This window comes from Syngnathoides biaculeatus, chromosome 7 (genome assembly GCF_019802595.1).
Source record: "Syngnathoides biaculeatus isolate LvHL_M chromosome 7, ASM1980259v1, whole genome shotgun sequence".
NCBI lineage: Eukaryota > Metazoa > Chordata > Actinopteri > Syngnathiformes > Syngnathidae > Syngnathoides > Syngnathoides biaculeatus.
Window position 1 is genome coordinate 17,764,977 of NC_084646.1, and position 22,376 is coordinate 17,787,352.

The following is a 22,376-nucleotide window of genomic DNA, read 5'->3' on the forward strand; positions in this document are numbered from 1 at the left end:
TTAGCGAAGAAGAAGTGGGATACTGAGAGGACTGAGGAGAGGCGAAAGGAGTACATCGAGATGCGACGTAGGGCAAAGGTAGAGGTGGCAAAGGCTAAACAAGAGGTATATGAAGACATGTACACCAGGTTGGACACGAAAGAAGGAGAAAAGGATCTCTACAGGTTGGCCAGACAGAGGGATAGAGATGGGAAGGATGTGCAGCAGGTCAGGGTGATTAAGGATAGAGATGGAAATGTGTTGACTGGTGCCGGTAGTCTACTAAATAGATGGAAAGAATACTTTGAGAAGTTGATGAATGAAGAAAATGAGAGAGAAGGAAGAGTTGAAGAGGCAAGAGTGAAGGACCAGGAAGTGGAAATGATTACTAAGGGGGAAGTCAGAAAGGCACTACAAAGGATGAAAAATGGAAAGGCAGTTGGTCCTGATGACATACCGGTAGAGGTATGGAAGCAATTTGGAGAGATGGCTGTGGAGTTTTTGACCAACTTATTCAACAGAATACTAGCGGGCGAAAAGATGCCTGAAGAATGGAGGAAAAGTGTTCTAGTTCCCATTTTTAAGAACAAAGGGGATGTTCAGAGCTGTGGGAACTATAGAGGAATAAAGTTGATGAGCCACACAATGAAGTTATGGGAAAGAGTAGTGGAGGCTAGACTCAGGACAGAAGTAAATATCTGCGAGCAACAGTATGGTTTCAAGCCTAGAAAGAGTACCACAGATGCATTATTTGCCTTGAGGATGCTCGTGGAAAAGTACAGAGAAGGTCAGAAGGAGCTACATTGTGTCTTTGTGGATCTAGAGAAAGCCTATGACAGAGTACCAAGAGAGGAACTGTGGTACTGCATGCGTAAGTCTGGTGTGGCAGAGAAGTATGTTAAAATAGTACAGGACATGTATGATGGCAGCAGAACAATGGTGAGGGGTGCCTTAGGTGTGACAGAGGAATTTAAGGTGCAGGTGGGACTGCATCAGGGATCAGCTCTGAGCACCTTCCTGTTTGCAGTGGTAATGGATGGGCTGACAGATGAGGTTAGACTGGAACCCCCTTGGACCATGATGTTCGCAGATGATATTGTCATATGCAGTGAAAGCAGGGAGCACGCAGAGGAACAATTGGAAAGATGGAGACATGCACTGGAAAGGAGAGGAATGAAGATTAGCCGAAGTAAAACAGAATATATGTGCGTGAATGAGAAAAGTAGAGGGGGAAGAGTGAGGCTACAGGGAGAAGAGATAGCAAGGGTGGACGACTTCAAATACTTGGGGTCAACAATACAGAGCAATGGAGAGTGTGGTCAGGAAGTGAAGAAACGGGTCCAAGCAGGTTGGAACAGCTGGCGAAAGGTGTCTGGTGTGTTATGTGACAGAAGAGTGTCTGCTAGGATGAAGGGCAAAGTTTACAAAACAGTGGTGAGGCCGGCCATGATGTACGGATTAGAGACAGTGGCACTGAAGAAACAACAGGAAGCTGAACTGGAGGTGGCAGAAATGAAGATGTTGAGGTTCTCGCTCGGAGTGACCAGGTTGGATAGGATTAGAAATGAGCTCATTCGAGGGACGGCCAAAGCTGGATGTTTTGGAGACAAGATTCGAGAGAGCAGACTTCGATGGTTTGGACATGTTCAGAGGCGAGAGAGTGAGTATATTGGTAGAAGGATGCTGAGGATGGAGCTCCCAGGCAAAAGAGCGAGAGGAAGACCAAAGAGAAGGTTTATGGATGTGGTGAGGGAAGACATGAGGGCAGTTGGGGTTAGAGAGGAAGATGCAGGAGATAGGCTAAGATGGCAAAAGATGACACGCTGTGGCGACCCCTAACGGGACAAGCCGAAAGGAAAAGAAGAAGAAGTTAGCTCTCCTGTAGTTTGTCCACAATTAAAGGAAAGAAATGGTGCCTGCATACAAATGAGCACATAATACATAGACCTATGACTGAACACGCAGGTGCGTGAAATTGACAATACCATTCATCACCTTCAAGATGCGCCACTGAGCTGTAAGACCTAGCAAATTAACAGAGCTAACATCACACGTCTGTAAATGACTCGTGAAGTTTATATCCTTAATGCCATCTTTCAGTGTGTGCAAGATGCGGAAATCCCGTCATATTTTGCTGGCAAACATAGATCCAAAAAAATTAGAACCGGCGCAGAAGTATAAACTGTGGTTACTTAGCTGACAAAAGCCAGTGTCTTTAACAATGGTAAAGGGTTTAATGTCAAGTGCCATCATTTCCATGATGAAATAACTTAATCGTTTTAGGTATCAGGTCATCTATGGGAAACTTTTGCGAAGGGAACAGTTCTTTATTCATGGCTGAATTTGGGACAGAAGCAAGCATTTTCGTCGGCTTTCAAAGCATATCGTAGAGTGCGTGTCTCTAAAATATTACTTTTACAGTATATAACAGTTAGGTGACCATTGACTTGAAGGTATGTGAAAGAGGTGACATTCTCCTGTTTGAGTGTTTGGATCGTGGTGTCCGGTTTGTAATATGGCCATGCTTTATAATTGGAGGCAGAACAAGACATAAGCTGCACATCTCACATGCTCGGAGCATTTCTATGATTAAAATGATAAACCTTGTAACATTTTTTTTTTTATGACCACTGTGAATGTTTTTTCATGGCTTTATTGCATTATTTGTTTCCTTGCAGGTTTCTTCCCTGGTAGTTCCCAAGGCTGTGATGCCTTCCTTCGTCACAAGATGACTTTGATATCTCCATCCATCCTGAAGAAATATGGCATTCCCTTTGACAGAGTGAGCAGCAACTTCCAGCATTGGAAGCTGACATTCTTCATATTTATCACGTTCTTTGTTGAAGTCTTCTACAGTTTCTCTTGGCGGTTGGCAGTCCTTAAGTTTACATCGGGAAGTTCACTTGTTCTGACTTGTAATTATAAGTTTTTGGTGACAATAGAACAAGAAATGTGTGCTTTATGATAAATGTTCTTTGCTGTGGTTGGTGGTTGCCAACTTAAAACAGTCTGAGATGGGTAATTAATTCCAAAATAGTGCATGTCAGAAGCGGCAGTTGTTTTCCATAGTAATATATTTATAATTAATCTATTTCTTCATGCATTAAGTTGTATTATTCTAATAACCTGCTACTTCTGTGTGGGCATTTTATATTTGCTGTATTTTATGGATGGCAAGCTGCTTCTTTTGCTGCTGATGTAAGATGAAATTTACATCTCAATAAAGATCCTCACGGGAAAGAATCATCACACTGCGTTGTGAAAGTATTCGGCCCCCTTGAATTTTTCAACCTTTTGCCACATTTCAGGCTTCAAACATAAAGATATAAAATTAAAAAAATTTTTCGTCAAGAATCCACAACAAGTGGGACACAATCGTGGAGTGGAATGAAATTTATTGGATATTTTCAACTTTTTTAACAAATAAAAACCTGAAAAGTGGGGCGTCCAATATTATTTGCCCCCCTTGCAATAATACTTTGTAGTGCAACATTATGCTGCAATTACAGCTGCAAGTTGCTTGGGGTATGTCGCTATCAGTTTTTCACATTGAGAAACTGAAATTCTTGACAATTCTGCCTTGCAAAACCTCTCGAGCTCAGTGAGGTTGGATGGAGAGCATTTGTGAACAGCAGGCATTAGCTCTTACCCACAGATTCTCGATTCTCGTTCTGGACTTTGACCTGCCCATTCTAACACCTGGGTAAGTTTATTTGTGAACCATTCTATTGTAGATTTAGCTTTATGTTTTGGATCATTGTCCTGGTAGAAGATAAATCTCCGACCCAGAGACACTTGTGTCAAACTTTAAATGAGATTTTTTTTTTCTTCTTCTTTTTCTTTCAACTGGATATCTTTGAGAAATGGCTTTCTTCTTGCCACTCTTCCGTAATGGTCAGATTTGTACAGTGTACAACTGATTGTTCTCCTATGGACAGACTCTCCCACTTTAGCTGTAGATTTCTACAGTTCATCCAGAGTGATCATAGGCATCTTGGCTGCGTCTCAGATCAGTTTGCTCCTTGTTCGAGGTGAAAGTTTAGAGGGACGGCCAGGTCTTGGTAGATTTATAGTGGTCTAATACTCCTTCCATTTCAATATGATTGCTTGCATAGTGCTACTGGAGGTGTTTTAAAGCTTGGGAAATCTTTTTGTATCCAAATCTGGCTTTATATTTCTCCACAACTGTATCTCTGACCTGACTGGTGTGTTCCTTGGTCTTCCTGATACACTCTGTACTTTAAACAGAACTCTAAGATTATTTCAGAGCAGGTGCATTTATACAGAGACTTGATTACACACAGGTGGATTCTATCGATCATCATCAATCAACATATGATCATTCAGAGATCCTCACTGAACTTCTGGAGTGACTTTGCTGCACTGAAAGTAAAGGGGTCAAATAATATTGCAGGCCCCACTTTTCAGTTTTTTGGGGTGTTTAAAAAAGAAAAAGTATAAAATATCCCAAAATATTTCGTTCCACTTCACGATTATGTCCCACTTGGTGATTCTTGACAAAAAATGAAAATTTCATCTTTGTTTGAAGCCTGAAATGTGGCGATAGGTTGAAAAGTTCAAGGGTGCCCGAATACTTTCACAAGTCACTGTAGGTTGTCTAAAACATTTTGGTAGACTGCTGGGGTGACCTTTGCTTTAAGAAAGCAGAGTTTACCTGCACTCAACATTGCACCCCAAATCATCAGTAATTGTGGATATGTCATAATGGACCTCAGACAGCTTGGGTTCTGTTCATCTGTCTTCCTTCAAATATTTGGACCTTGATTCCCAAATGAAAGGCACACTTTACTTTCATCAGAAAAGAGGACTTTGTAACACTGGCCAACAGTCTAGTCCTTCATCTAACCCAGAGAACCGAATAATTGTTGTTCATCTCCTGGATATGTTTGAATATGTTGATATTAGAAGTTAGGACTCAGTCATCATTCCACTCTTGCTGGATCTCTGCTACATTCTTGAATCTTCTGTTTGGTAATCTGCTGAACCTCACAGTCATCTTTTTTGCTGATGCAGCTTCTCCTGCCACATTTTGTCCTTCCATTGATATGCTTGGACACAGTACACTGAACAGCAACCCTCTTTAAATATGAACCTTTGGGGCTTAACCATCCTCTAGTGGTTATCAACGATTGTCTTCTGGCTAGTTGTCAGGTCAGCAGTCTTCCCCATATTGGATCCAACTGAAACAATTGAACCAAACTGAAGCAATTTAATGACACCCGGGGAAACCTGTGCAGGTGAGTTTAGTAGTTGATCAGTGTGTGACGCTCAGTTTAAAAGATTGACGGCCTGCAAAAAATTGGGCTTCATTTCTTCACCTTATTCTCATTTTTTACATTCCAGATTACATTTTTTTTTATGAGCTGGAAGCCCAAAATATTTAAAAAGAAATACTTGAAATTTTTCCATTGTGGTCCCTGAATCTATACTATGAAAGTTTGACTTTTTAAACATCTATGGAGATAAATATAGGAGTCGTCTTGGCCCATATGTATTTTTGTACCACTCTTTGTGCATTAAATATTTCTTCTCCGTGCCATTTCTCAATATTACACACAACTTAATTGCTCATCTTGTTTGTTCTACTGTCTTTATATGCTTGGATTACTCTGGAAATGTATTTAGTGGGGAAAATGGTGACGTGTTATTTATTTCAGCCGCTCTATATTATGGATTATTCGCTTTTGCATGGGTGATTATTTTTCCGCATGGAATATTATTGCAGACTCCATAGCAATAAGTGTGAATCAAAAGGAAGAATTCTCAAAAGACAGCTGCTAAACTAATGACCCCAAGCAAACAAAAATACCTGCATCTCACATCCATATACTGTATATGTTATTACTATATATGCATAGAGCTTGAAGACCTAGATCTATGTAATAAAAAATCACTACTATTGTCATTCGCTTCTTTTTGGTCTTCGTCGATTCGGCTGGGTGTCCGGCACATAACGGCTGTGATAAATGAGGGGTTACTGTACTGTACTTTGAAATTTAGACTTGGGTAAATGTTAATATATGATCAAATTTTTTACAATGGCGAAATACATTTTCTTTTGTGTTAACAGGTAACTCAGAATGAAGGGGAATTCATGATAACTTTTCCTTATGGCTACCACGCTGGCTTTAACCATGGCTTCAACTGTGCTGAATCCACAAATTTTGCCACTCTGCGTTGGGTTGACTATGGCAAAACTGCTACTCAGGTAAGATGGTACAACTGAAATTTTTGCATTTATTTTACCACATCAAAACACACAGTATACTTGAATTATATTGTTAATCATTATCATGATTAAAGATGTGTACCATACTGTACATAGTTTAGCAGCCCAATTTATTATGATCACCTTAAACTGCACAGAACATGTAATTAACAAGATGTCATATAACTATGAAGCATTACCAGTCTGTTTTTTGTCTTTGATGCAATTGTTTAATGGATAAAAAAGGCAGTTTACCTTAATTTTACTTGGTACCTTAACTTCTGAGTACCCAACAAACAAGTATGTTGAAGCTGTCACCTATCATCCCAAATTTGACTTAAGAGCAAACTTCAGATATTTTCGTGCTTTTTTTTTTTAAGTGGAAAGAAAAGGAGACTGACAGTCATTGATGCAGTTTCATCTTTTTATGAAACAGGACAAGCACTTAGACCTAAAATGAGAACACAAGAAATATGAAGCAGACTCCTAAGATAGCACAAACTGCATGGTACTTATTGCTTATAACAAATCCACATTGCAGCCAAACGTCCCAGCAATTAAAGTCTAGGCATTACTTTGAACAATGTAGAAAGGTTTGAACTCACATGGTAGTATTGATTATATCAATGAGCCTCTGTCATTACCATAATCAGTTGCATCATTTCAGTATATAATCATCGTCCTGCACAATAGTTTTGTACAGTTACGAATTGATTTTTGTAACAAAATAACACAGAATCAAGCAGTTAACTTGAAAATAAAAAATTGCAACGAATAGTGATTTTTCTATAGCGCTTATCCTCATTAGGGTTTGGGGGTAAGGTAGAACCTATCCCTGCTGACTTGGGACCACAGGTGGGATACTGGCTGTAACCATAGGACAATAAATTGCAGCATTAAATTCAAGTTTTAAAGCGTAGAGGGCAAACGTTCATTCACAATTTAATATTTTTAGTCATTGAAAATTGGAATGGAACGATATCTAGTACTGCACAGTATTTGTCAAGTAAACTTTTCACTGTGCTGCAACACTGTGATACCTGGATCTTCACTGACTTGTGATTTTACATGTAATTCTCTCATTATGGGAAAGGTGAAATGGGTAATAGTCATAATCCAAATCACACTGTGGAGACTCATAAAATGTTACATGCCAAAGGCTCCTTTTGCCAAATTGAACTCCATCTATTACAGATCTGACTTTAAGCTATCTTAATTTGAAGTTTATGAATTACAATTTTTATTGAGATTCACCTCTCGTGAACTATATTGTCTTGAGGGAAAACAGAGGTCTTCCAGAGTCTTGTACCCGATACTCACTTGAAACATTATTTTCTCATTCTGCTTGTAGTTTCTATACTTTTCATTGTTTTCACTGTTGGTCAAGTGTATGCATACATTTCTGTGTCTGGCTGGTTTAGAGGGTGTAACAATCTAGATACACTGATGGATACATTTACAGTAATCCCTATCTACTTCGCGATTCACCTAATGCGGATTTAGTACATTGTGCCCCCCCCCCACCCAAAAAAGACAGATTGAGTACTTACAGTAGGTATATATTACGTGAGGCGTATTGATACAAGGCACGACCCCAGTGCAACATGTGGAACAATGAAGGAAAAAAATATTTGATTCGTTGCCAACGCGACGTCGACCAATCAAAACACAAGTGGCATCTTCCCTTGTCCCATCTATTCATTTCGTCCATGCTGTTGACCGGCTGCATGTGTCATGGAGCCTGTCTGAAGTGGAAGCAAATTGTGTGGGATGCTCCAGTTTTTCGATAGCCAGAGCATATTAGTGTTGGAGAGCAGGGAGAGAAGCATTTAATACTCTTATTTAAAGTGTAAACTAAGTGATGGAAACGTTTATCTGCCTCTTTGTGCTTCCTTCACATAGCCACATTCAATACTCATGTTCCATCATCATCCACAAGACAACATACAAAGTGTGGTAGTTGTGCCACTCAAGTGGTGTCCAAATGCAGTGTAGGTTGGGTATTGTTTTGCTGGGGAGAGCGGACTACTGTGTTTTTCAGTAATTGAACACAATGCCCTCTGCACAACTCAAGAAGTGATACAACTTCAATGTAATAAATCAATCCACCTCTAGTCTGTCGTCTTGTTTTAATCGCTTCCTTTTTCTCCTCATCATAGTTTTTATTTGGATTTTTTTCCCCTATATTACCCCCTTTTGCTATTAGGCACCCAGAGAAAGCACCCTGCCTTGTTTGAGTACTTCGGTCTACTCTCAATCAGTCTTATATATGTGACTGGCTATTATCTGGGCTGAAACTACCAGTGAAGGAGTTTATTTACAATCACAAACAGATGCAGATGTAATTTCTGAAAGGTATGTGAAATGTAGGTGGGACAAAGATCAGAGTTGGTTATGGATTTCCATAGGAAACCTTCCCTACATACGCTGCTGAATATCCCAGCTTTGGATATTAGTCAAGCTAACGTCTATCATGGACAGCACTGCCCACCCCCTTGCCATTACATTATAGAGTCCCTCAGCAGCTCCCCTAAGTGCAGAACTTCATCTCATTGCAGAAAGAAAAGCCATCACAGTTCATTCCTGCCCACAGCAATAACTGTTCAATTGCACTGAAATGTATAACCGTATACTGTAACAGACACAGACACAGATGCACACTAAAAACACTTTCCAATGTCCCTTAGCATATATGTAATATTCTCAAAACAAAACACACTCTCCATTAGACCTTAGTTTTTTCAAGTTATTGCTATTTGTAAATACAATAACTTTCTTTTCATGTTGAATATTATTCCTTGCCACAGAATTTCTTCAAGTCTTGGAAATTCTCTCTCTCTCTCTACACCACTTGCACAATCGACTGAGGAGTATCTACAACATTTGCACAATCGACATGGCCACAGACTATCACATGACTAGTCATTTTAAACAGAATACGCTGCTTGAAGTCTTGACACACTTTTGCACAATGGTCTTTGGACTGAACTATCATGTACTCGGGCAACTCCAACTCTCGGGGACAAATTCCTTTTGTTTACATACTTCGCCAATAAGGCCGATTCTGATTAAATGCCTTGAGCACACAGCATCATGACCACACACTCCTACAGTGACTTGTTTCTACATTTGTCGATTCATCTGTTCCCCCCACCAGTGTACCTGCCGCAAGGATATGGTCAAGATCTCCATGGATGTTTTTGTGCGCTGCCTCCAGCCAGATCGCTATGAACTGTGGAAGCAGGGAAAAGACATCATAATGTTGGACCACAGTAGGATCACAGAGCTCAGTTCCCCAGAATTGGAACGCTGGAGACAGCACCGTGTAACATACAGAGCTAACCTTCTCCGGAGGTGTGCTACGTCTCCATTTTAAAAGTTTTATTGTGCTGATAAGTGTTCTAAATATGTGATTTGACTCTCTTACATGTCCCAGGGCCATGCAGAAAATGAAACAGTTCCGCCGTCTTAAGTTGGAGGAGGTGAAGGTGCTGGCCGAAGAGGGCATTGAGTTAAATGCTGCTGAATACCAGCGTCAAGTGGAAGAGCGGGAAGTCCAGAGGAAGCAGGACCGAGAAGAACGTTTAGCCAGGGAGGCCATGATCACCCTTGAGGCCATGGAGCGAAGGGAACTGGAGGCTGCAGAAGCTGCATCAAGAGCTACTGAGACTTCAGCTCCAGAGGGTAAGGCGTTATAGCGCAATTAAGAGCTTGTATTTTTTTTTTAAGTAGAAATTTAAATGAGAGGTGTACGCTGAATTGCATCTGCAATAATATCATGCTGTGATAAAAGGTGTTTTGCTAATTGCAAAGACTCGTCATTGGTACCTGAGTGATACTGAGTAGGCAGGGAAAGCAGTTTTCACTGCACTTAAGGCCTCCGCTGAGTAATTTTGTTACTGCCTTTTCATGATTTTTGATTAATTTTGTATTCCAAGAGACCTTGAGGCCATATTTAACATATTTGCTATTTTTTGCCATGCGAGTTAAAAAAAAAAAATCCAATTGTGCTAATTGAGCGTTGACCAATCAAAACACATCCTCTGGTCACATGATTTTAAAGTTGCTGCTCTCTGCAGCCATGTAATAGAGGACAAATTGTTGTATCTGGCCATATTTGCTTACTCTGTTTTCATAAACGAAACTGAAGACATTGATGAAATTATGTCACTTTAATTTCATTGATGAGACGTCACTATCGCTGGCACTTTTCCCAAATTTTGAACTCAGAACATACAAGGTGACATCATCAGATAATGATAATCTTACTTTTCTTACACTTACAATGCTGTGAAAAAGTATTTGTCCCGTCCTGATTTCTGTTCTTTTTGCATATCACACACACAAAGGTTTCCAATCATCAGACAAATTTAATATCCAGTGATGAAAGTCCTCCGGATTTTCCTGGAATTCCGGATTTTTAAATTTTCATGAAAATTGCTCCGGAAAATTGAGGAAAAATCTCCTAAAATTAATCCGAATATTAGTTGACAACATTGAATGAACATGCGTTTGAGTTCATTGTTTTGCTTTCACTAGTAACAATAACGCACCTCCCCTCGCATTCTCTCAAGACGTCGCTTATTTTGTGTGGTCTTGACATTAATTTATGTGTTTATTTCATAAATGTTGTTAACTAAACGAGCATGCTCCAAAACAACCGTTATTCACGCGGAAACAGGAAATGCAAGTTAACCGTACGGAGCATGTACGAAAGCGCATGTTCAGAAGTGCTTCATGTAATGCGAGCGCATTTGCGTCGAAAGTCATCAACATCATAAGCCATGTCAAAGGAAATTCAGTTACACCAGGGGTGCTCTTTGCGTCGATCGTGAGGCAGTGTGACAGCGTTTTAAAAAAAAAAAAAAACAAGACTATCATCCACCTTGATTCGGGTGTGGTCAATTCGTCGAGCGCGTGCACATAAATGCACGTTCTAGCAAGCCGCCCTCCCATTTACGGCAGTCCAGTGATGCGTGCCCACCCCCCAACAATACGTCACGATTGCCGACAGGAATGTTTGTTCCAATGTATCGCGAGCTTGTTGCCACAAACGCTGATTATGTTGAACTAAACTTTCAACATTTTCAAAACATTGGGAGTATAGACCGTTCGTGTTTATTCCTTGACAGGCCAGTGCATTTAACTTTTCTTCAGATGAAGTCTGTCAGATTTATTGATGAAAAATTTTAAATACCGTTTTATATCATGTTCTACTAATATCAGTTGAAATTGGAAATGATCATTTCTGAATTTGAAATTTTAGTTTTCTATTTTAGTTATGTATTTGTTTTTAATTTACAGTTATGTTGTATTAATCCAGTAAGTTATTTTAAGGCCATCCCTAATCACACCCGCAACTTTATCTGCGAGCATGACTGACCACACCCGTACATTTTTCAAATGTGAGTGATTGTGTGTAAGTAAGGAAGTTTCTTTCGGCTTGTCCCGTTAGGGATCGCCACAGCATCTCATCTCAGAGGAATCTCTCATATTAGTTTCGCACAGTTTTTACCTCCCTTGCCCTTCTCATCTTCTTTTCCTTTCGGCTTGTCCTATTGGGGGTCGCCACAGCACCCTTCCACCAACATACTCACTCTCACGCCTCTAAACATGTCCATAACATCTAAGTCTGCTCTCTCGAATCTTGTCTCCAAAACATCCAACTTTGTCTTCGGCTTGTCCTATTAGGGGTCGCCACAGCGTGTCATCTTTTGCCATCTTAGCCTATCTTCTGCATCTTCCTCTCTAACCCCAACTGCCCTCATGTCTTCCCTCACTACAACCATCAACCTTCTCTTTTGCCTTCCTCTCGCTCTTTTGCCTGGCAGCTCCATCATCAGCACCCTTCCACCAACATACTCACTCTCACGCCTCTAAACATGTCCAAACCATCTAAGTCTGCTCTCTCGAATCTTGTCTCCAAAACATCCAACTTTGGCTGTCCCTCTAATGAGCTCATTTCTAATCCTATCCAACCTGCTCACTCCGAGCGAGAACCTCAACATCTTCATTTCTGCCACCTCCATTTCTGCTTTCTGTTGTTTCTTCAGTGCCACCGTCTCTAATCCGTACATCATGGCCGGCCTCACCACTGTTTTATAAACTTTGCCCTTCATCCAAGCAGAGACTCTTCTGTCACATAACACACCAGACACCTTCCGCCTGCTGTTAAAACCTGCTTGGACCCGTTTCTTCACTTGCTTACCACACTCACCATTGCTCTGGATTGTTGACCCTAAATATTTGAAGTCCGCCACCCTCGCTATGTCTTCTCCCTGTAGCCTCACTCTTCCCACTCCACTTTTCTCATTCACGCACATATATATTCTGTTTTACTTCGGCTAATCTTCATTCCTCTCCTTTCCAGTACATGTCCCCCATCTTTCTAATTGTTCCTCTGCATGCTCCCTGCTTTCACTGCATATCACAATATCATCTGCGAACATCATGGTCCAAGGGGATTCCAGTCTAACCTCATCTGTCAGCCTATGCATTACCACTGCAAACAGGAAGGGGCTCAGAGCTGATCCCTGATGCAGTCCCACCTCCACCTTAAATTCTTCTGTCACACCTAAGGCACACCTCACCATTGTTCTGCTGCCATCATACATGTCCTGTACTATTTTATCATACTTCTCTGCCACACCAGACTTACGCAGGCAGTACCACAGTTCCTCTCTTGGTACTCTGTCATAGCCTTTCTCTAGATTCACAAAGACACAATGTAGCTCCTCCTGAGCTTCTCTGTACTTTTCCACGAGCATCCTCAAGGCATATAATGCATCTGTGGTACTCTTTCTAGGCATGAAACCATACTGTTGCTTGCAGATACTTACTTCTGTCCTGAGTCTAGCCTCCACTACTCTTTCCCATAACTTCATTGTGTGGCTCATCAACTTTATTCCTCTATAATTCCCACAGCTCTGAACATCCCCTTTGTTCTTAAAAATGGGAACTAGAACACTTTTCCTCCATTCCCATCCCTCTGTCTGGCCAACCTGTAGAGATTCTTTTCTCCTTCTTTCGTGTCCAACCTGGTGTACATGTCTTCATATGCCTCTTGTTTAGCCTTTGCCACCTCTACCTTTGCCCTACGTCGTATCTCGATGTACTCATTTCGCCTCTCCTCAGTCCTCTCAGTGTCCCACTTCTTCTTCGCTAATCTCTTTCCTTGTATGACTCCCTGTATTTTGGGGTTCCACCACCAAGTCTCCTTCTCCCCTTTCCTACCAAAAGACACACCAAGTACTCTCCTGCCTGTCTCCCTGATTACCTTGGCTGTCGTAGTCCAGTCTTCCGGGATCTTCTGCTGTCCATCGAGACCCTGTCTCACCTCTTTCCGAAAGGCCGCACAACATTCTTCCTTTCTCAGGTTCCACCACATGGTTCTCTGCTCTACCTTTTGTCTTCTTAATCTTTCTACCCACCACCAGAGTCATCCTACACACCACCATCCTATGCTGTCGAGCTACACTCTCCCCTACGACTACTTTACAGTCAGTAATCTCCTTCAGATTACATCGTCTGGATGCCCTTCCTGATGCAACCCTCTGCATTTATCCGGGCTTGGGACTGGCCTACAGATTGCACTGGTTTGTGCCCCCATGATTTTCAAAAAAATCTGGGCTTGGCCCTTGGGGAACTTCTGCCCAATTTTTTTTTTTTTTTTTGGTTCAGGACTTAGAAATTTTACTTTAAATTTTTGTCTGAATTTTGTCTGAATTTTGTTAACAGATATCACCAGAATGCGCATTTTTTTTCCAAAATTTCCATGGGGCGGGCATGCCCCCGGACCCCCCTAGTGCTCGCATTTGCATTGTCAGGAATTTTCACCAAGGTCCATTTTCATCTCTAAATATCACTCAGAGACAACCCAAAGAAAAACAAATACAAAATGCATTTTTCAAATGACAATTCGAATAATTAAGGCATAAAAAATTCCAGACCTTTCTCTATCTATCTGTCTATCGATCGATCGATTTTTCACACAGCGCCAGGTAACTTTGAATCACCTCCCACCCCCTCCCACTCCTAGTAAACTTCAGAAAGCCTAACTAGCTGAGGACTGATCAATCCAATTAGATTTTTAGGACTCCTCTACGCCATGGTAGCCCAAGTAGATAAATACATGAAGATGACCTTGAAAAAGTAACTGGATACTAAATTGCAATCACAGTATTGCACGGGGGTGGGGGTGGAGGGATTACATTCATCATTCAGGCCTAATTTAAATAATCCATTGCCCCCCCCCCCTATCTTGGACAGAACCTGAGGCCCAACAGCAAAACATGACTGAGAATACGACAGAGGATGTTCAAATAAAACCGCAAAGTAAAGCCATCACTGGATTTCAAGAAGCATTCGAACAGTTTGCTGCATCACGGTCTGTCATCACAGATGACACAGAGGAAATACGTTGCAATGAGGTAGTTTACAACTTAAAAATATATTGATTATTAAATGCATCACATGGATTGTTGTACACAAGCTTGTTTATCAATGTGCTACCTTGCTTTGTCACATTGGGAACTGTTTGCTTGTCAGCCAAACTACTCCGAGATGAAAGTGACGACAGAGGTAAAGAAGAGCCGACGCCACCCCCTCACCAAACCTCCAATGCGGTCTCCTTTGTCTGTTGTCAAGCAAGATCCGACTGGTTCTAAAGGTATAGTGCCATTGATCTTGCTTTTATCCTATTGTTAAAAGGAGTGGGGAAAAAAATTATAATCTGTCCCTAATTACTTCTAACACAGATTAATCCGTTTAGATTCCTTTTCATCTGTGACTTTCCTTGATCTCATTGTACCATCCACTACTCTATATAGCATTGGAAATTAAGTGAACAGTGATTTCCCCATTATTGTGCTAGAGTGAGCAAGCGAACGAGACAACAGCTCCCTTTACGGATAATAAATTCAAAACTGTAAACTTTTGAACTTTTTTTTGTTTTGGTATCCTGACTGACACCAAGTGAACCAGGGATCCTGACTTCCAATTAACTGCTTTCAAAGTCCCCTCAAATCTGAAAGCGGAGACCCCACAAGAGACTTGTCCTTCAGAAAGGGTGGATGGAAGACAAGGGAAAACAGAAAATGATTGGTGTAAGAAAACTTATTAAATAGAAACCTGAGAGATCATCTTTTATACTGACAAATTGTCTGGATCACTGGCTTCAGGGGTTTTACAGGAAAAATTGATTTTCATTTTTTGTGGGCAAGGTGTTGAATCCTCTAGTGCTTGTTTGTGTTCATCAGCCAATTATACTTCAAGTGCTGTCCCAAACTCCCAAACAGAATGCTTTCTTTGACAAAAAATTCTTACACATTTTCTATAAAATACAATTGATTTGTATTTATATGATTTAACCTCAAATTCTATATATTTTGCAATTCACCAGAGCTTTCAACGCCCACGCCACTGGAAAACAGCATGAAGAAACAGGAGCATCTATGGCAGAATCGCTCTCGCAACTTCTTTGCTGAGAAGGCCTTCAATTCTGCTGTGTCAGTACTCCAGCCACATTGTGCTGTCTGCTCCCTCTTCTGTCCATACAAGAAGGTACTTCACCTCTGAATTCTACATGTTAGGCTCCAAAACAGGCGGAAAGGTGTCGAGCATATTGGACTCACAGTTCTGGGGATCCGGGTTCAAATCTGCCCTGGCATGTGTGGAGTTTGCATTTTCTCCCCGTGCCTGCGTGGGTTTTCTCTGTGTACTTGCGTTTTGTCCCACATCCCAAAACCATGCATGGTCGGTTAAGTCAAGACACTAAATTGCCCATAGGTGTGAATATGACTATGAATGTCTGTTTATATGTGCCCTGCCATTGGCTGGCAACTAGTTCAGGGTGTACCCCACCTCTTGCCCAAAGATAACTGGGTTTGGCTACAGCATGTCTGTGACCCTATTGAGGATAAGCGGTATGAAAAATTGATGGATGGAGGTTCCCAGACCCTGGTATGAGCTGTAAAGTTATTGTAGGACAGAAAATGGGGATTTTTATCCATCTATCCATTTTCTTAGCCGCTTATCCTCATAAGGGTCCCAAGGAATGCTGGAGCCTATCCCAGATGTCAACGGGCAGGCGGTAAAGTACACCCTGAACTGGTTGCCAGCCATCGGAGGGCACATTGAGACAAACAGTCCCACTCACAATCATACCCTTGGCGCAATTTTGAGTGTCCAATCCATGTTGCATGTTTTTGGGATGCTGGAGGAATCCGGAGTGCCCGGGGAAAACCCATCCAGGCACGAGGAGAACATCCAAACTCCACACAGGCAGATCAGAGATTGAACCCGGCACCTCAGAACTTCGAGGCAAATGCTTTCAACTGAGCCCCACTGTGCCACCTGGGGATTTTATACAATCATGAAAAGAAAATGTTTAAAGGGCAACTAAACCCAATATGTCAAAACATTATATTTTAAATGTGCATCTTTTCCTTATATGATGCTGTTGAAATTTATAAAGTATTCTAAAAAAAAAAACCCTGCATCGTCTCTTATCGGGGCTGCTGTTTTTTCAGTGTGCCATTATCTGCTCTACCATCTTTCCTTATTTATCGACAAAACCAGACCAACTTGGTAAATATTCAGCATTGGCACGTACATGGGCCAGATCCACTTATCTAACCAGCTAATGGTGGACATCTGACTTAGGACTCGAGACAGCTGTGCTTGCATGCTTCAAGTGTTTGTCTCACCTTATGTTCCCATCCTATACTGTTGACACCAATTTAAATACCATCCTGAAAACATATTCAATCGCGGATTTACTCAGCTAAAAAATTGCCATCATTTTATGGAAGTAGATAATATGGTGCTACTCATTGGTGTTGGCTGCTAATTCTAACCGCTATCTGCTAGCAGCGATTGCACTGTAGACTCATGAGAACTGGTGGACTACTTTTCAAAGGCAGTTTAATAGGTAAAAATTAATCTGCACAATTGTCTTTGCTGACAGTGTGACATGGGTTGCAGTTCTTTCAGTTTTTAACAAACCAGGTTAAAGGCTGCCTAATAACGAAATGACACATCCAAACCGGTTTTGCATTTAAACATTTAATCGCCAATGCAGACATCACAGCTTTGAGCCAATCAAATTGAACTTAAACGTTCACTCACAGTGAAAATATATTTTTGGGTTTTAAGTGGGCAAGACTCTGAACGGCCGCTGCACCACCCCAAGCCAAATAAATAGTATATAAGGAAAAATATTATTTTGTGTCGGTCCATAACTATATTCAGAGTGTACCTACCTGTGGATGAAAAACCAAATGCATTTTCATTGCTAGTGTCATGCTACACTGGCAAAAAAAATAAACCATTAAATGAACTTCTATTTTTATACATCTCGTTAAAATTTTTAATCAAGCAAAAATTGTCGATTCGACTGCACTTGATTTCTGCCAATATTATTATTGAACACAAAGGTTGAAGCTGAATATTCGTTCGAAGTCCGATATTTGTCCAAATCAAGTACTGTCAGTGTGACAAATCAAGTTTATACTATCTTCCTGTATCTTTCTAGCCACATCATGAGCCCATCAATGCAAATGACCGCCAGCGCCCATATGTCCCACGCCCCGGAAGTCGAACTCGCCCAATAGTTCCTGAGATGTGCTTTAGTGTTGGGACAGGCAGCACTGAGCCTCCCCCCACAAGCAACTACATCGGGGAGGATGGAACCAGTGTCTTGATTTGTTGCTCCTCATGCAGTATGCAGGTTCATGCCAGTAAGTAGTCTTAAAGGATTCCAAACAACCAGGCAACCCACTTGTGACTTATCCGTATTTGTACCAAGTGAAGTAGACCTAGTTATAGTTCTTACCATCTGTGGCTTATCCCTGTTTAATTTTGTGTCATTGTGACTAAACAAGGAGTCATCACAGAGGCAGTTTCGATTTTTTCAATAGCTCTTACTCATCTTAATTTTTGTACCCAATTATTTTCGAAATCTGAGGTAGTACTTTTGCAGACTATCCTTTATGGAAAACCAAAAGCATGATGTGAAGTATTTTTTTGTGATTATTTCACTTAGGATTAGTAATGGCAGTCAAGACTGAGAATGGGGGGGGGATATATTGTCTGTCATTTTTCACATTTGTAAGAAATTTGGGCAGAGATGGTTTAATATATGCTTAAGTTGTACATTAATGTGTAGCCAAAATGCATGTCTGACCAAACATACCCCGGATCAAGACGCTGTCACAAATAAACAACAATCCTCCACGGCACTTCTCATCCACTCAAAAGATGCAGTAAGGTTTTCAAAAAGGAGTTCATTAACAGTCAAGTGCTGTGTTGGACACATGCGGGGGAAGCAGCACTTCTATTGTTAAGAGAAAAAGAAATGGGAAGAACTGTTAAAAATGCCCTTATTTCTTGTCTGATGTGGGCTTTCAGCTAAATAACATAGCTTTTCTCTCTTCCAGGTTGTTTTGGAATCAACCCTGACACAATCCAAGAAAAGTGGACATGTTCCAGATGTGTGGCAGGTGCCTGGGCAGTGGTATGTCACATACTACAATGTGGCTTTGCCCGTTCGTGGTTCACTGTTCGTAACCCCGCATATTCGGGGATTTTGCTCTCCCAAGTTTTCATTTATTTATTTTTTTATGTACCGTATTTTCACAAAGGTAGAGGTCTTAAAATATCTTATAAATAGACAAGCCACATCATCAAACATAGCACATCACAATGTGGTGGACATTGCCAAATGTTGTGTGACTGATCCAATTAAGTACACTTAAACACTGGCTATATGTTAATGCTAACAAGACTGTGATGAACAATTGCATTTTACATCTGTAAGCAGAAGAAGCTTACAATGCCCCACGCACTGCCTGTGTAGGTAGGTCATTACTGACGATGTTGGTCACACTCACGGTGTCACATCGAAACTAAAATTATCACACCATAGCAATCAGAATAGCATAACTAGCAAGTAATAAAATAGTTAAAAGAATGACTCGAGAAATAATTGACACAAGAACTTTAAATGCTATTGAAATCCTTCAAGCATGCTACGTGGCACTAAGGAGGTCCTTAGTCGTGATATTAATACTGCATCCATTATTGGCAGATTTTGTTATTCACATGGGTGTAAGCAATGTAACCCCATGAATATTGGGGGAAGACTGGACTTTTTCCAAGTTTACACAAACCGTAAACGTTTTTATCTTGATAAGGAAATGTATGAAATATTAGATGATCTGAATTTCCTGTCAATTTTTTTTTCTTTTCAGGAGTGTTGCCTCTGCAACTTGCGTGGCGGAGCTTTGAAGGTTACCACAGACAACAGGTATGTTGCGATCAGCCTCATAGCCCAAATGAGTACAGTTAAACAATTGTCCCACACAAACCTCTGCACAATGGCAAGCCTAAGGTTAAAGTGTTTCAGTTTTGTGGACACCAAGAAAGCTCCAATTATGCTTGCATTTCAGAGGAAATAATAGAAATGGAAAATAATCTAGAGTTCAAAAAGTTCTACCTCGTTCTCATCAGAGCTAAGAATCTTATTTCTCACCATCTTGGAGTCACTCAGGTTTTGTTTTTTTCCCAGCAAACTCCATGCGGGCTTTCATGTGTCTTGAACTGAGGATAGGCTTTTGTCGGGCTACTCTGCCATAAAACGTTGCACTGGTTTGATGGTTGATTTTGTAGAACTTTCTGCCATCTCCTGACAGCATCCATGGAGCTCAGCCACAGTGATTTTATTTTTTTTTGGGTTCTTCTCTCCCTCTTCTCCCCCGATTGGTCAGTTTGGCCAGGCAGCCAGCTTTAGGAAGGGTTCTGGTCGTCCCAAACGTCTTCCATTTAAGGATTATGGAGCCCACTATACTCTTAGGACAAACAATTGTTTGATGATAAATGGCTTTACACAAGCACTAACCATGACTGAAAGAAATGTTTTTACGATTCATATTCTCTGAATAATGGCCCAGAAATAATAAATTCTGCCTGAGTATGTAAATTTATGGGCACAACTGTGTCATCAGAAAACAAGGCTAAAATTACTATTGTTCCTTTTTTGGGGGGCGTGGTGGGGGGTGGAATAAGTGCAAATGTTCACAGAATTTGAGAGGTTCTTTTTAAAGTTTTATTTTTGCGTCTGCTCTTGAAACAGGTGGGTCCATATCATCTGTGCCATAGCTGTGGCTGAAGCTCGCTTCATCAATGTCAGCGAAAGGGAGCCTGTAGACGTCAGTGCTGTTCCAGAAACACGGAAAAATTTGGTAAGCTAATGCAAAACATAGGAAATGTTGTCAAGCAAGGCAATATCAAATAGGTAGGAGAGGAATCTCCCTTTATAGAATAGACACCCTTCCTTCACTCATTGCTTGCAGCAGCTGTCTGATATTCTTATTTGCTGTTCCATGCCCGTCTTTCTTATTCAGGGGAACATCTGCACACTACACTGTGACGTATCTTTCTTGTTCATTGACTATGTAGTCATTCATTCCATCAGGTTACCCTTGTGGATAGGTTAGTGGTTTCTTTTTCAAACTGAGGGAGAGATGGAGTGAAATAATTGTACTTGGGATTGATGAATACTCAAATGTAATATGATCAGCATCAATCCTTAAGGTGGGGACATTTTCATTTTTACAATTGTTGTTTTTGACATAACTTCGTCATCTCAATGTTTCCCTCTTTCCTCCCCTCTCTAAATTTCTGCTTCTTTGTTTCTGCTCCCTCCCTGCTTGTTCAATCCCACTTCACGAGCTACAGCGTTGCATGCTGCTATATAATCACAAATAATGTTACTGCTCTCCTTTTGCCATTCTGTGATTAATCTATCAAAGACACACAGGGTTACATTTACATCTGAGTGCTGTCAAAGCAGGTTGTCAGTGGGTCAGTGATGCTGTGGGGCTGTTTCGCTTCCAAAGGCCCTGGGAACTTTGTTAGGGTGCATGGCATCATGAATGCTTTGGAATACCAGGACATTTAAATCAAAATCTGTTGCCCTCTGACCGAAAACTGAAGATGGGTCATCACTGGGTCTTTCAGCAAGACAATGGCTCTAAACATATGGCCAAATCTACACAGAAATGGTTCACCAGACACAAAATCAGGCTCCTCCCATAGCCATCTCAGTCCCCAGACCTCAACCCCATTGAAACCTCTAGGGTGAGCTGAAGAGGAGAGTACAGAGGAGAGGACCCAGGTCTCTGGATGATTTAGAGAGATTCTGTCTTTTCCCATCTTGTGAAACATTATAGAAGATTAGGTACTGTTTTGTTGGCAAAAGGGGGTTGTACAAAGTATTAACACCAGGGGTGCTAATAATTGTGACACACATTTGATGTCAAATAATTATTTCTTTATGTGGGATTTTTTTTCCCCATTTTGCTAATAATTGTGACACACATTTGATGTCAAATAATTATTTCTTTATGTGGGATTTTTTTTCCCCACTGAATAAATGCACTTGTATTGAAGGTTGGATTTTTCTCTTTTTTTTTTTTTCCATTAAGGTCCCATATTATTTAGAGGGGAAAAAAAAGTTATTAGAAGCTAAAAAACACATCATAACCAGTTGCGCCAATAATTATGGAGGGCATTTGTATTTACCCCCTGGTAACTAATGCTCGATTGTTTCATTACGGGTGAGTCTCACATCACGACTGACTTGGCCCATTATCACTGACTTGAGCAGGTGAGAGGTAACTGTCTTAAAAGTAGGGCTTCTATTCATCAATATTCCAGTTTTTCATTGATAAATGATTGATCTGTAACATAATGGGATTCTGGTAATGTATAATGACAAATATAAAATGAATCTATAGGCACTATATATGCAATTGCATATATTGTATTGCACTATGGCAGTTCAGTTCAACGTTGAGACATTTTTAAACTTTTTTGATAGCTATTAATAATATGCACCCTTGACTTTTGGCTCATTGGGAAAAATAATGCACATTATATATGAGTAATTACAGAATTTTGTTCTCATACAGTGTCACAATCTGATTTGCAGGAAAAAAAATTGAGGCTCACATGAAGGAGTCTGACCACAAAATCCTTTGACAGCCAAATGTCCTGCACCAATATGAAAATAATAATTTAAATTATTTTATAGCTTTGTGCTGAGTTGTGCGTACTACAAAGTTTTGTAACCCTGTGAGAAACATAAAGAGGCATTGTCAAGTGTGAA

General features: G+C 40.7%; 1 protein-coding gene across 2 annotated transcripts in view; it reads left to right on the top strand.

Annotated features, from left to right (window-relative positions):
* The window catches only part of kdm4b (lysine (K)-specific demethylase 4B), a 56,983-nt gene that overhangs the window by 26,119 nt on the left and 8,488 nt on the right, over nt 1-22,376 (top strand). For both annotated transcript variants that reach the window (XM_061825260.1, XM_061825261.1), the window contains exons 7-17: nt 2,658-2,761; nt 6,071-6,208; nt 9,366-9,562; nt 9,645-9,892; nt 14,477-14,637; nt 14,756-14,876; nt 15,609-15,769; nt 17,742-17,946; nt 18,646-18,722; nt 19,459-19,514; nt 20,340-20,448. In XM_061825260.1, the coding sequence (XP_061681244.1) occupies nt 2,658-2,761; nt 6,071-6,208; nt 9,366-9,562; nt 9,645-9,892; nt 14,477-14,637; nt 14,756-14,876; nt 15,609-15,769; nt 17,742-17,946; nt 18,646-18,722; nt 19,459-19,514; nt 20,340-20,448 (1,577 nt within the window). The remainder of the gene's footprint in view (nt 1-2,657; nt 2,762-6,070; nt 6,209-9,365; nt 9,563-9,644; nt 9,893-14,476; nt 14,638-14,755; nt 14,877-15,608; nt 15,770-17,741; nt 17,947-18,645; nt 18,723-19,458; nt 19,515-20,339; nt 20,449-22,376) is intronic.